Source organism: Hylaeus anthracinus, unplaced genomic scaffold, assembly GCF_026225885.1.
Source record: "Hylaeus anthracinus isolate JK02 unplaced genomic scaffold, UHH_iyHylAnth1.0_haploid 0, whole genome shotgun sequence".
NCBI lineage: Eukaryota > Metazoa > Arthropoda > Insecta > Hymenoptera > Colletidae > Hylaeus > Hylaeus anthracinus.
Genome location: NW_026533254.1, coordinates 24,058,436 through 24,071,934, shown reverse-complemented (window position 1 = coordinate 24,071,934; position 13,499 = coordinate 24,058,436). Strand labels below are relative to the sequence as shown.

Below are 13,499 nucleotides of genomic sequence, written 5' to 3'. Positions count from 1 at the left end.
GACCGTCCACGTGTTAAGATGGCGGTCACGTTGGAAATCTCGCCCGCCTCGATTTTAAATCTCGAGGAATAACTTAAGCATTCCGTGGAGGGAGCTTGCCCGGTGGTTCGTTTGTTATTGTATGACGGTGCGCACGCGAGGGTTACACCAGCTCGCTGTCATTTAGTCCCATGACTCACCCAGACAGGTTACCCTACCTAACCACCGGCTCTTCCACTATTGTGCCGAGGGTCTTTAAACTCGCTGGCCACGTGCAACGCGAGGTGTCTTCGTAGCAGACCGTGAGAAGTCCGCTATCACTAGGAACACATCCGTCTCTTTATCATTAAGCTAGATAAAGACCTATTCGTCTAGATCAGAGCTCGGTCTGGTGTACCTCAAACCATTTTTTTTCCATTCAGGGAAAAATGAGACGTTCTCATTTGCTCCGATTGCGCAAAATTCATACTTTTAACAAAACAAAAACCTGTTGATCGAGTAGGGGTGATACTCACCTCACCACCACTTCGGGGCAAACCTTGTTCTGCATGCTCTTCAGCATCTGGCGCCTCAGCCTCACGAACCACGCGCTGGTGCACTTAGGGCTGCAGTAATCCAACGACGCACTGTCCACTGTCGCGTTGTCCGCGACATCACCGTGATTCACGATTACCCAATCCAAATTTGGAAACACTGGCAGCTCTTCGGCGCCGACAGTGATCCATGGTTGAACGGAATTTCTGAAGAATCCTTGGGAAAGGTTGGCGCTCACAGGGCGCTCCTTACCCGATCGAACCGAATTTCCCGGGCAGAGATCGGGCTCGTCGTCGGTCATTATCGATATATTACGATTCTCTAAGTACTTCTCTCTGTAGATGATCGAATCCACTGGTTTCTCTTTATCTGGAACCTTTTCGAAATTCGAGGTGACTGCACGTCTTCTTCGACGACGCTTCAACTTCGCCAATCCGGTTAACATCGCACCTGATTGGAGCAATTAACGTGCACGCGATCACCACACGACTTTGCCATGTATCAGTCCTTTAAATGTTTATTTGAATCGTTATTCAATGTGACACATTGCCTGTTTGTACAGCACAGAAGTGTTGCATTAGCAGACGAGTTCGATGGACATGTGCTTGTTTATGCTATCGACAAAGCAACGGCGCCCCATGTGCGCCTGGCACAGGAAAGAGCGAAACTGAGGAAAGACTGTAAATATTCACAGAGTGAGACGGCGATAGGTGACTATGAGCCCATGACCACAGGGAAGGGGCACCAGAGATTGTCCCTCGTGTGTCTCATGCAGAAATCCCCCATTCGACGTCAGTTCTGTTTTTTATTACGATTAGCATGAATGAATGAGGAAGTATCCAAACATAAATATCTCTAATGAGCTGTTATTACTTGCTGGAATTACTTGACAAGATTGTTGGCAGACTTTTCCTGATAGTAATGTAGAACATATCTAATGTTTTATCCTTTTTAATAAGGAAGAATTGGAGAAAATGTCTTAGGAGTGGGAATGATTTAATTAAGTTTTTAGAAGTAGTCATCTGGCCTTAATAAACCAAGCCAAATGTTTATTTTGACTGTACTTGTATATTTGGATATTTCTGTGTGGCTATATTTCTGTGTTCTGTGTTACTATATTTCTGTGTTTTTATGTTACAGTGTTTCTATATTTCTATATCTTTATATTTTTATATTTCTATATTGCTATATTTCTATATTTCTATATTTTTATATTTTTATATTTTTATATTTTTATATTTTAATATTTTAGTATTTTAATATTTTTATATTTTTATATTTTTATATTTTTATATTTCTGTATTTTTATATTTTTATATTTCAATATTGCTATACTGCTATATATTACTGCATTTCTATTATACATTTCTATATTTCTATATTTTTATATTCCTATATTGCTATACTGCTATATTCCTGCATTTCTATTATACGTTTTTATATTTCTATATTTCTGTATTTCTGTATTTCTGTATTTCCATATTTCTATATTTCTATATTTTTATATTTTTATATTTCTATATTGCTATATTGCTATATTACTATATTCCTGCATTTCTATTATACATTACTATATTTCTATATTTTTAAATTTCTATATTGCTATAATGCTATATTCCTGCATTTCTATTATACATTTCTATATTTCTATATTTCTATATTTTTATATTTCTATATTGCTATATTGCTATATTGCTATATTCCTGCATTTCTGTATTTCTATATTTTTATATTTCTGACAGTATTTATCTACAATGTCATAGAAACAAAACTGTACCATGTCCTTAACCAAACGTGCATTTTGCCTATATTTCTACGTATATTTCTTGCAAAAATCGACGAAATTGTGTCATAGACACAAAAGTGTAGCATATCCCTAAAAAAATTTTTTATTTCAACTGTATTTTATATTTCTTCAAGGAAGTAGTACTCCAGAAACAAAAGTGTTGCAAGTGATTAAAGGAATTCACATGACTTTTGCGTTATGCATTAGAATCTTCGGTGAGCCTGTACGAGTGAACGATAATGAAATGGAATTCCCCGGAGAAGGATATTGAGGTTTCCTAGCATCCTCTGTCAATCATCGCGAATTAATTGCTAACATATCGCGATAAGATCTCGACTGTCTAACGACGCGGGTATCGATAGTAAAAATTGAGATGACGTCATGAAAAATCTCCGCGTGTAGTCGTTCATGCCCGATTGTTATCCACCGCTAACGAGTCAGAACCATCCGACACACAATTGCGGCCATTATCCATCCAATTGCCACCTTTTGTGTGTCACAAGTAAGAAAAAAATTATTTACGAACGACTCGACTGCTCGAAGTGGAATTACGTTCTTGCGATGATCAGGCAAGGTAAAGTTTTAGCTAAGTCATTCGTGCAATCTTTGAGGAAGAAATTGTTAGAAATAATTCAAATGGAATTAAAGCGTTAAGAAATAGAAAATAAAAATTGTTAATTGAAAGGAAAACATAGTTAAATTTTTGCTTGGAATTTTCAAGACATTATTTAGTATTACGTTGAATATTCATAAAAAGTCCACCAGAAGTTCGTTGGAAATAATATTAGTGATAATAAGTAATTCTATTTTCAGCAGTAATAGTTGACCTTGATCACTAGTTACAGAAGTTCGACAAACACCGTAAAATACTGGGCGTGATAAATTGTTCCTGTCAGCGACGATCTGTTATTAACTGGTAATGATAACACCAGGAGCACACCATTTACGAATTCGTAAGGAATGTTGCTTCAAGATTATTTTCGATTATTCATTTACGCTTTCTCAGGTAGGGAAGCCAGAACTTGCCAGACACTGTCTCCTATAGTTTGTTTGCCACACCTACCACATTTTATTTTACAAATGATAAATGTTTTACGTTTTACTAAAAATAAAATCCATACTCCATTCCTGCAATATGCAGAGTTGATCGAAGCACTATTCTTCGAGCAACCTAAACTTTGCCCCGTTTCCTCTTTCGACCATTTTCCGAAGAAGTTATCGAGAAAAACATATCAATAAACCCGAGGCTAGTCGAAATCCAAGGTTTCGATCAACTTCGTTAACGTGTACTCACATAGGCCTGATTCCCACGCAGAGTACCTTGGGCATGGTCTGCATCCATCTGGCCTCGTACGCATCGAACGCGAATTTCGGCTGGTACGCACGTTTCCGTTTGAACGCCACCCAGGCGAGCATCTCTACAGGTGGGGGGGGTGGCTTTCACCGGTGATTTTCACGAGTAATTTTCACGGATAATTTTCACCCAAGATCTACGGAGCAACACTAGGGGAAAATCGAACGCGCGACACTGTTCCGTGGAAGTCTCGTCGAGGTAAGCTGGAAGAAGACTCCTCGAGAAAACAATGTCCCAGCTGGACGTGGTGCGGTTGTCGTCGCGAGTCGCACGGTAGCCGTGAAGGATGAGTTATTGAGGTGTCTCGAGTGGGGGTGAGAATAATCTTACACGTGACACCACGTTCAGGTTTGGTAAACAAAACCGCGACCGTGTTACGTTTCTCGTCACCGATTACGTATAATCGAACACTTGTTTCGCGTATTTTTGGTTCTTCTTTTCCGCGAGCTTCGAGTCTCGTGAATTAGGTTTGAAAATGTCACGCTGATGTCCGCGTCGTTTGACGTAACAATTGCGTAATTCGAAGGAGGCTCGCGCTCGTTCGCGGTTAATTATCATGGAGATTCTCATGAAACCAGTTCGCGTCGACTGGACACGGGATCCCGAGGGATGGTTGACCGATCCATTCGAAATTTTGGGGGAATGGTTTTGGGGTCCCATTCGTATGTACAGTTGAAATTAAAATATTAATTTTGGACACGTAGAATTGGATCTTCATGTTTTCACTATTCTTTTTTAAGGGAAGAATTGAAGAGAGGGGGTACGAAAAAATTAAAGCATTCATTTTGGAACCATAGAATTGAATTTTCTTACGTTTTCACTATTTTTTTTTTTTAAGGGGAAAATTGATGAGAGGGGGTACGAACCCCTTTTGGAACCAGGTATATTATTTCGACCGAATCGTTTCAATTTATCAATAAAATTGACTCAGATTAACCATTTTAGAGACCTAATTGCACAAGGAGCACAAGATCAGAGGACCATACTCCCCACTCCCCACCCCTAAAAAAATCCCCACACGCATATTGACATCAGCGCCAGTAAATTTCAATATATTCCATCCCTTATCCACCATTTCGAGAGCCTCGAAGGAACGAAAGTGGCCTGATCCGAACCCCTACGTCACGGCGTCATCGCGGCCGAAACGATGACGCAAATTGACTCCGTGCGGCGTCGATCAATCTCTGTTACGGGTCTCCAGCGCGCCCAGGGTTCCTCGATAATCGCGGGGATCATTAATAAAGCAAACGAACCTCGCAAATTGCCTCGAAAATCGAACATTACCGTAACGTCGAGACACACAGGGTTTCGAGGAGGGTGGAATGGGGTGGTGGTGGCACGAGGACGAGCGGAAGTAGAGGGGAAGGATGGGCACACGTAAAATCCACAAATATGCACACGCGCTCCGGCTTCGATGTAGATGTCACAGCGAAACGCGCGCAAAACGGACGCAGTCTCAGTTCCCCGGTTTCTCTCCGACGCATTCAACCGCCTTACCCCCTCGCCGGTACCCCTATCCCCACCCCCGCAGGCTGCGTCGGTACTCCCGTTCTACGCGCGATATTAAAGCCACGGCAATTAGCGGTGGGGGTTGCGCGAGAGGGCAGATGCTGAGGGCGACAGTTTCCGCGAGCCATCGACTGGTGGGGCTGGCCCGGATATGATTGGGCGTCGCGGGGGGTTAATCCCGGGCCCGGCCACACCCCGACACGTCTCAATCCATCCTGCTCCTCGCCTCTGACTACCCCACCCCCCCCCTACGGGTCGCGACTTCCGGACGTGGCTTTCGCTGGCGCGGGGAGGATGCGTCTTTGGGAAAACGCGAGGATTGATTGAGATCTTTGGCACGGCGACCTGGCCGCTATGAAAATCTTGATGGACTCCTGGAGGGAGGAGGGAGGGAGGGATGGGGTTGGTAAGTCGAGAATCTTCAGAGGGTGACGTGCGGCAAGGAAGAGCCTTGCTAATTGGCGACGATGATAGAGCCGGGAGGAATTGTTTCGGTTTGATTGTTAGTTGGGGGGAGGTGTTTTAGATTTTTTGGTTTGAGGTGGGGAATTTATTATGCCGTATGGTGCGGATTAATGCGGAATAATACGGAGTAATACGGAGTGATACGTGATAATACAAAGTAATGCAATATAATACAGAATAATACAGAATCATGCAGAGTAAGACAGAGTAATACAAGGTAATACAGAGTAATACATGGCGATACAAAACGATGCAGCATAGTACAGAATAATACAGAGTCATATATGATAATACAAAAAGATGCAGCATAATACAGAATAATACAAGGTAATACAAAGTAATACATGGCGATACAAAATGATGCAGGATAATACAGAATAATACAGAGTAGTACATGGCGATACAAAATGATGCAGCATAATACAGAATAATACAAGGTAATACAGAGCAATACATGGCAATACAAAATGATGCAGCACAATACAGAATAATATAAAATAATACTGCAATATACAGGGTTAAACGTTATTTGTTAGTGACAATATAAGGACCACAGCAAAGAAATTGATCTGGATTTGTCGTTCACTTTGGAAAAGCAAGGTATTTTATATTTTCAAGTCCAACACAGAGAAATGCCAGGGTTAAACGTCATTTTTTAGGGAGAATTTATTAAGAACAAGAAAATAAATTGAAATTGAAATTACCTAGACATTCTTTCTAAAAGTGTCCAGAACTGCTCCCTGCCGCTTACGTGGTTTGCACAGCCCATCGCGCATTCTTAATTAAGATGTCGAAAGAGCGCAATGCAAGCGTTGTTCTTTTAAAGATGGCGTCCAATTCAATAACAGGAGGTTAGAGGTACGGTTTGTCGAAAGATGAAAGGGGAAACCTCTAATAAGAGACGCGGTAATAAAAATCTCCAGATAGGAGGAGTGAGAGTGGAGAAGGAGGGGATGGAACGAAGACGAAGGAAGGAAGAATCGTGGAACGCACGCAATAGCGCTTGATGAGTGGGGAGCTAAGGATTTTTCGTTTGAAAGATCAAAAGAGGGTAATAACGTTATAGAGCCAGTTCCTTACTTTAATGCGGTATGTAGGCGATTCGGTTTAATCTGATTTCTCGATGATAATGGAACTCGTCGACTTCTCTAGCTTAGTTTGCTCACTTGTAGTTAGGGATTATAGTACTCCCTGTTAGGTTGTCACAAACATCAGTCTTTCTCAGTTTTGTCTTCAATGCAGACAAAGTTTATGGAGAATAAAACAGGTCGTCGCAATGTTATTCTCATTTACCAATTCAATTGACACGACATAGTTATTACAAGTATTCCGTATAACCTTGCCACAAGTCACTATCACACTTCAATCGAGAGGGCATAATTACTAGACTAAAAGTATTCCCTATTACCTTGTCATGAATCACTCTACCACACTGTATCCTTTCACTTACCCTTAATATATACAAAGTCAGACACCACGCACTGCAACATCGCCTTAAAAATACACCATACCATTCAAAGGAGTATCGACAACCTTCGAATGACCTTGCGAAACAACGCGAAACAAAAGACAACATTCGCGTCGTCGCATTCGTTCCTCGAAGCGATTTTCCAGTTCGAAATTAGCCGCTTATCCGAGCGTGTTCATTTTTAACGGCCACGGGACTAATTAAAGATTACGCCGAGGCAAACTTAGGCGATCCTCCGATGCGAGCGAGACTCCACGGCCTCGGGATCGTCGTCTTCGCCTTCTATATTGGCACGTAAGGGCGGCTCTTATAAAGCGGGAGCAATTATCCGGATAAAATACTCTCCGAAATTTCCGTGATAAATTTCCTGGCCGTAATAAGGGTGAGTCGCAAGTCATTTGGCCCCCGGGGCATCGAGGGGATGGGATATCGGGCTTCAATAGAAATTCTTTCCGACCCTCCCCCCACGACGACGACGCTCCAAGCGCCGCTGTGCCCGTTTAATTTAAACATTTGTCGCCGATCTCATTCAATACGGTGTTCTTCCACTTCTTCCGCTCGAAAGCTAATAATTACCGACTCTGAATGCAGTGCGAACGGGGGTGAGGAAGCTCCAGACGTTTCGGTGGGTTGCTTTTCTTTCGATCTCGAAGGACTCGGAGTTAAAATTAAAATGTACCCTTTGGATAATCGTTGATCGCTGCGTGGTAGGTTATTAGGTTATAAATAGACCGTAGATCTTTATTATTAAACATAATTACGAATTTATTTTGCTCTGTAAATATTTTATTATGATCTTTACTTTCAATGTTTTTTTTCTATATTTTTGCACGTCGTGTGCATTTTGTAATTTCTTGCACATTCGAATTTCATAAAAATGCATAAATTATTTAAAGACATGCCTGTGAGCAAAAATTTAAATTCTAGAAAGTTGTGCGCCATATTTGAAATTAAATTAAAAAATAAAATAAAATGAAATCGAAATGTAATTTTTTAGGTTATAAATATCGTAATGTTCAAAGACAAGCACTACTGTCGGTAAAGGTTAGAATTCCAAAAAGTTACGCGCCATATTTTTAATGCCACATCGCGGATGAATCGCCCGACTGAAAAATTCAATTTCCCCTGAAATTTTATGGCGTAGCGTCTTTTGAACGGGCCTGAAAGTTGCACGCGAAGTTAGCAACCCTGTGATATATACGATGTAATTACAGGGATGCATTGTTCGGTTTCGTAAAATATATTCGAGCAACGGTCGAAGTAAATTTGGGATTTATAGCTGGATCCCAACTTCATAATGGCGTCGCGGAACTTTTATCCCCCGTCCATTAAATTCGACTCTATTTTCTGCCGCTAGAGGGCTATCGGGTTTGTACAGAGGACTGATATTCGGATCCTCGATAAAATAAATCGACGAGGAACGATACAGCAATTCAATTCTTTTTTTCTTCTCGCGATTAAGTAGACGGTCGCGTAATTATTAATTATGATAGAGCGCGTGGGGCAAGAAAGCAAGTAAGATGGTGACGAAGGGGAATAAGTGATCGCGACGTGTAAAACCTGGACGTAATTAAGCACTCGCCCTTGAGCTTAAGCTCCTTAGAGGTTTTCCCGAGGCACTGAAATTCCTGCATACCCGTCAACGTCTAATGAGGGGATGAAGGTTCGGTCTAGAAAGGGGGCCAATTAGGCGAACCGTGCTTGCTGAAAATGTACGACACTTGTAAACAACGCGACGTTCAATCGAACGGTCGGAAGACGTCGCTGTTGCGTCACGCGGCGAGTGCATTATTATTAACTTAATTGCGTAACGGGGAACCTAAGTGCCAACGCCAGTCTCTATGAAGCACCAGGCGCACGTAGGTACACGTCGCCAATCCTATCCACTATTTGCGGCCAGATAGGCAGCTAATTAATCCAACTTGGAATATCATCACGCAATCCAATATTAAACATCGGAGCACGTGTCGAACATCACAGTTCATCAACTCTAAACGCATCTTCCATGCACCGAAGGATCGAAGGATTAACCCTTTGCACTCCAGAAGTGACCCTCGGGCACCACTAGGTTTTCTTTAGGTATAATTTCTTTGGAATTCGAAGTGCCAATAAAACGACTGTCGTTGAGGCAAAGACTGAATCTCAAATCTCAAATTAGAGATCTCATTTTCAAAATCAATATAATCTTAGCATTCGTGGCAATAGAAGGGTTAACCCTTTGCGCTCGACAGGTAACTCTCAGTCACCTCTAGGTTCGGAGCAGTAAATAATTTACAGTAAATCAACCAGCAATAATGTTTATTTGGGCGTAATTCTTTTAAAACTCGAAGTATCAATAAAACGAATGTCAGTGGCAATAGAATGCTGAGAAAACATCTCGAGTTGCCGATAGATACCAGGAAAAAATTCCTCGAGTGCAAAGGGTCAATGGATTTGACGGGACACCTAGCAAACTGACCGCCAAACGTTCCAAAATGCTTCATTGGTCTCTGATGCTTAGCTCTGAGGTCGCCTATCGGGGCCGGTCCTCCCGGCAAGTGAATTCATCAGCGGGTGGCGGTGGCACGATCCGAGACAACGCAAGAAAGATCACCGGGACAAAATTAAACGACCTCATCATCATTAGAACGGCCACCTAATTACAGGGAACGTCTTAGACGCGGATGACATCGTCGACGAGCCGAGAAGGCTAAGAGCCGGTACGCGGAACGGTGGTCTTCCGTGTTGGTGAGTTTATCCTCTTCCTCGCGTTCCGTGTCCGTGTGTCGAAGGGAAGGTGGCGGTGGAGGGGAAGGGGGGATAAGCCGCGTTGGTCTACAGAGGAAAGCTTATTAATGGGGCTCGCGAAGGGGGGAAGAGGGAGGGTTGGAAGGCCTAGAACAGGACGAGGGGAAGAACGAGCCTTGAGAGCTGCCGCTCGGATCCCTGGCTGGGTGGTTTGAGGCGGAGGGTGGAAAAAAAGTAACAGACTCCCCGCAAATAACCCCCCTCCCACGATGCTTCCTGGTGGGCGTGTCGCGGCGGAGGGGTGGTGGAGGGACTCGACCAACCGGTGCTCGCCTGGTGGCCGCGCTTAGGGGCTTCCTTCGTCGAACGAAAAAATATTGACGGCGGCGAGGGGGTATTCTGCGGTCCATTTGGGGGTTGCGGAGGTGAAACGCGATGCTGGACTGATTGTTAGGAGAGCGGCTACACGGGAGAGGGGGGGGTGGTGCGCAAGGCCGGGTGAATACCCCCCTCGTCACGTACGGGATCATTAGCCGGATATCCTTAGTCCTGCTGGCAAACCCTCTCTGATAGCGGTGATCCTCGTGCCTGACATCATTATCCTGGGATGCTGTGCAGCGCCAGCGCGGTTCGGCCATCCTTCCGAGCTGCCCCCGTCGTCGTTTCGGTGCGGTCCTTCGCGTTTTTCCCGTTTCCGCCGACGGTTCGAGAACTCCGCGACCCTTTCGACCGGTCGTTTCGATGATGTCGTTGGACGCGTGACGCCGGTCCACGGGGCTCCTCCGTCTGACGGACTTGTGACAGAGTGGTGCAGTGACACGAGTCTCGCCCGGGGAAAACCGATCCTGAGAGATCGCTTCGATAACAATGGGACTCGCATGACAGTGTCCGGCATCGGTCTAGCGAGGGATAAATATAACCGTGATAGTTGACTCCGGACTTTTTTCCGTGAAGTTCAGTTGACTCGTTGGGAGTTCAGTTACCGAAAGGATCGTCGCTGACGATGGAGTCGTGCGATCCGTCGGGACGCCTCACCGTCGATGACCTGTCGGACTGCAGGAGCGACAGCAGCCACTCCGAGACCCAGTTGAGAGCGTTCCAGGACTACGAACGCGTGAAGGAGTTGAACCTTTCCGTGGGCAAGTCGAAGGAGGAGACGTCGGAGCCGAAGGACTTTCACTTGGGCTTGGACCCCGGCAGGACCTCCATCCGCTTCGAGGAGTTCGAGACCACCGCGAGGAATCTCCCGATGACGCTCAACAAAGGCAAGGACTTCGGGTACATAGCGAACAGTCTGAACGAAATGGGCTACCCGTTGGACAGATCCAGCGAGAACGACGAGTCGATGGACACCACGAGCCTCTGCAGGTCCAAGAATCCGACGGCCAAGGATCTCCTGTTCAATTTCCGCGAAGGCAGACAGAAGAACGTTCACGCTGCACTGGCGCTGGACAGGTACAGCAAGGACCTCGGTTTCGCGGTGTCCGAGAAGGACATCAAGGATTTCGGGTTGCTGAAGAATTACAGCTTGGATCGGATGAAGGAGTTCAGTCTTTCGTTGGACAGAACGAGGGACGGTCACATCGGGAACTTCGCTCTCGAAAGACTGCGCGGAGGCGCTGGGATGCTGGACAGTCCTCCCGTTTTGGAGCACAACGAGTTCAAGAGCGTTCAAGTGCAGCCCAGGAGTCAGAATCTCGAGGCGATCGCGTTGGACCGCATGAGACGTTCCCATCTGCTTGGCACCGATCTGTCAGCACAGAATCTATCCTCGCACCTCCCTCATCCGCACTCCATCACTCAGATGCAGCACTCGCAGCAGCAACAGCAACAACAAGCCAAGTCCTTCACTATAGACGCGATCCTCGGGCTGAGGAACAATCCCAGGGAGAAACGCAGCCAGCAGCAACAGTACAAGAAGCATCAGGGTATTTCGATCGTTTCTCTTTTTAAATTTATGTAGTATCGAGTTTGATTTATTCTACGCTCTGTAGAATGATTTTTGTAACACCTGAGATTGGCATCGAAAGGCAAAGAACACAGCTTGCTAACTTCGCGCGAACGTCAATCCAAAACAAACGCGAGTAGAAAATATTGCGTCGATAGTTGATCGCTACGTGGTTCGGTGAAAATTTTTGTGCTGATTTATCGCATTTTGAAAAATTCCTGTTCGTCGTGGCAGCGATCGACAGTTATTGCGAACTGTAATAACTCGTCGATAGTAGCAACGTTCTGAGATCTTTGGTTACTTAGTCGCAGCCTGGTTCTTGTCGCAAGGTATAGATTCTGACGTTTCCATAACCTTTTTAACCGACTTCGAAAAAGGAGGAGGGTACTCGATTCGACATGTATATATACTGTTTCTTCATAACTTTGAAAATTTCGTTCCAATGACGCGTGACGATTAGATTTTCCAAAAACAAAATCTTTTCACAATTTAGACGAGTTAAAGATTCTCTCCATATTTGAATCGAAAACTGAATAAAGGCAATCAAGGATACTACTTTTGAAACGAAGAATATTGTTCCTTGCGTAACAATAATATGCAACATATTTCTAGGATCAATTTTCCATGTTGATACTAATTAAAAAGCTCCTTTACAATTTCGCAATCGAACGTTTCGCTACCGAGATACACGCAGCTGAAGTTTCGCGCGTGTGACGCGTGTGCGCATGCGTAATCACGCGATCAGCTGACGGGTAACAAAAATGGCGCGTGCTGTTTCAGCAAACTTCAACCGCTAATATCTCCATAACGAAACGTTCGATTGCGAAACGGTAAAGGACTTTACCATTCCTTTTCGCGCGAAGAATTTACCTCCGTGAAAAACTCCAGCGAATAAATTAAATTACCGTTGTTATGATATCCGTAACGCTAAAATGGGCAAAGAACGCAGTTTGTAACGTTGTAAAATTCGATTTAGCATATCAGTTTATGATCTGTCGATTCCAGGCCAGGAAGGGGGAACGAAGAACAGTGGCTCGAGCTCCTGTTCCAGCGGTAGTGGTAAGCTGAAGAGGGTGCGAACGATCTTCACTGCCGAGCAACTGGAGCGGCTGGAGGGTGAATTCGCGCGTCAACAGTACATGGTGGGCCCGGAACGTCTGTACCTGGCGCACGCACTGAGGCTGACGGAGGCCCAAGTGAAGGTCTGGTTCCAGAACCGACGGATCAAGTGGCGGAAGCACCACCACGAGCAGCAGAGCCAGAGGGTGCACGAGTTCCAGCGCACGCTGACCTCCTCGCTGGAGCACGAGGACAGCAACGAAACCGACAAATGGTGAAAGGATTTCGTGCTCCTCGATCGTGAACGTTTCCTCATCCCACCCTGCGCGTCCCTCGATCCTAGGTACCTTCCAAGTCTCGCCTCGAACGCGATCGAGGACGAGCTGACAGCGCTGACGTCCTCGAGGCATCCGGACACCGTTGTTTCCGTTTCCCCGAGGGTCACGTCCCTCGAGTCCAAACCGAAAAGGAACAGTTCTAGCTAGAATAAGGTAACGGGTGACGATTCTAGCTTGAAGTAGCTAGCAGTCGAAGAACAGTTCTAGATTACACGTAGAAGCCGGCGGCTCCAGCTTCGTGCGACGCGAAGCCTTGCTCGAGGACGCTTGTAGATCTCGAGGAAGTGTGATCAGTGTGTTCCACGCGGAACTAACCCCGGCTGACGATCCTC

The 13,499-nt window shown here is 44.9% G+C and overlaps 2 protein-coding genes across 2 annotated transcripts in view; one reads left to right on the top strand and one right to left on the bottom strand.

Annotated features, from left to right (window-relative positions):
* Positions 1–3,854, bottom strand: part of LOC128895676 (protein unc-13 homolog 4B-like) — a 32,625-nt gene extending 28,771 nt beyond the window's left edge. The window contains exon 1 of the mRNA XM_054158498.1: positions 3,594–3,854. Within this exon, the coding sequence (XP_054014473.1) occupies positions 3,594–3,715 (122 nt within the window). The 5' untranslated portion in view covers positions 3,716–3,854. The remainder of the gene's footprint in view (positions 1–3,593) is intronic.
* A 6,480-nt stretch (positions 3,855–10,334) lies between these two features.
* LOC128895509 (uncharacterized) lies at positions 10,335–13,116 on the top strand. Its single transcript, XM_054158171.1, has 2 exons — positions 10,335–11,750; positions 12,776–13,116. Exons 1-2 carry the CDS (start codon positions 10,826–10,828, stop codon positions 13,105–13,107), a joined length of 1,257 nt encoding a protein of 418 aa, XP_054014146.1. The 5' UTR covers positions 10,335–10,825; the 3' UTR covers positions 13,108–13,116.
* The last annotated feature ends 383 nt before the right edge of the window (positions 13,117–13,499 follow it).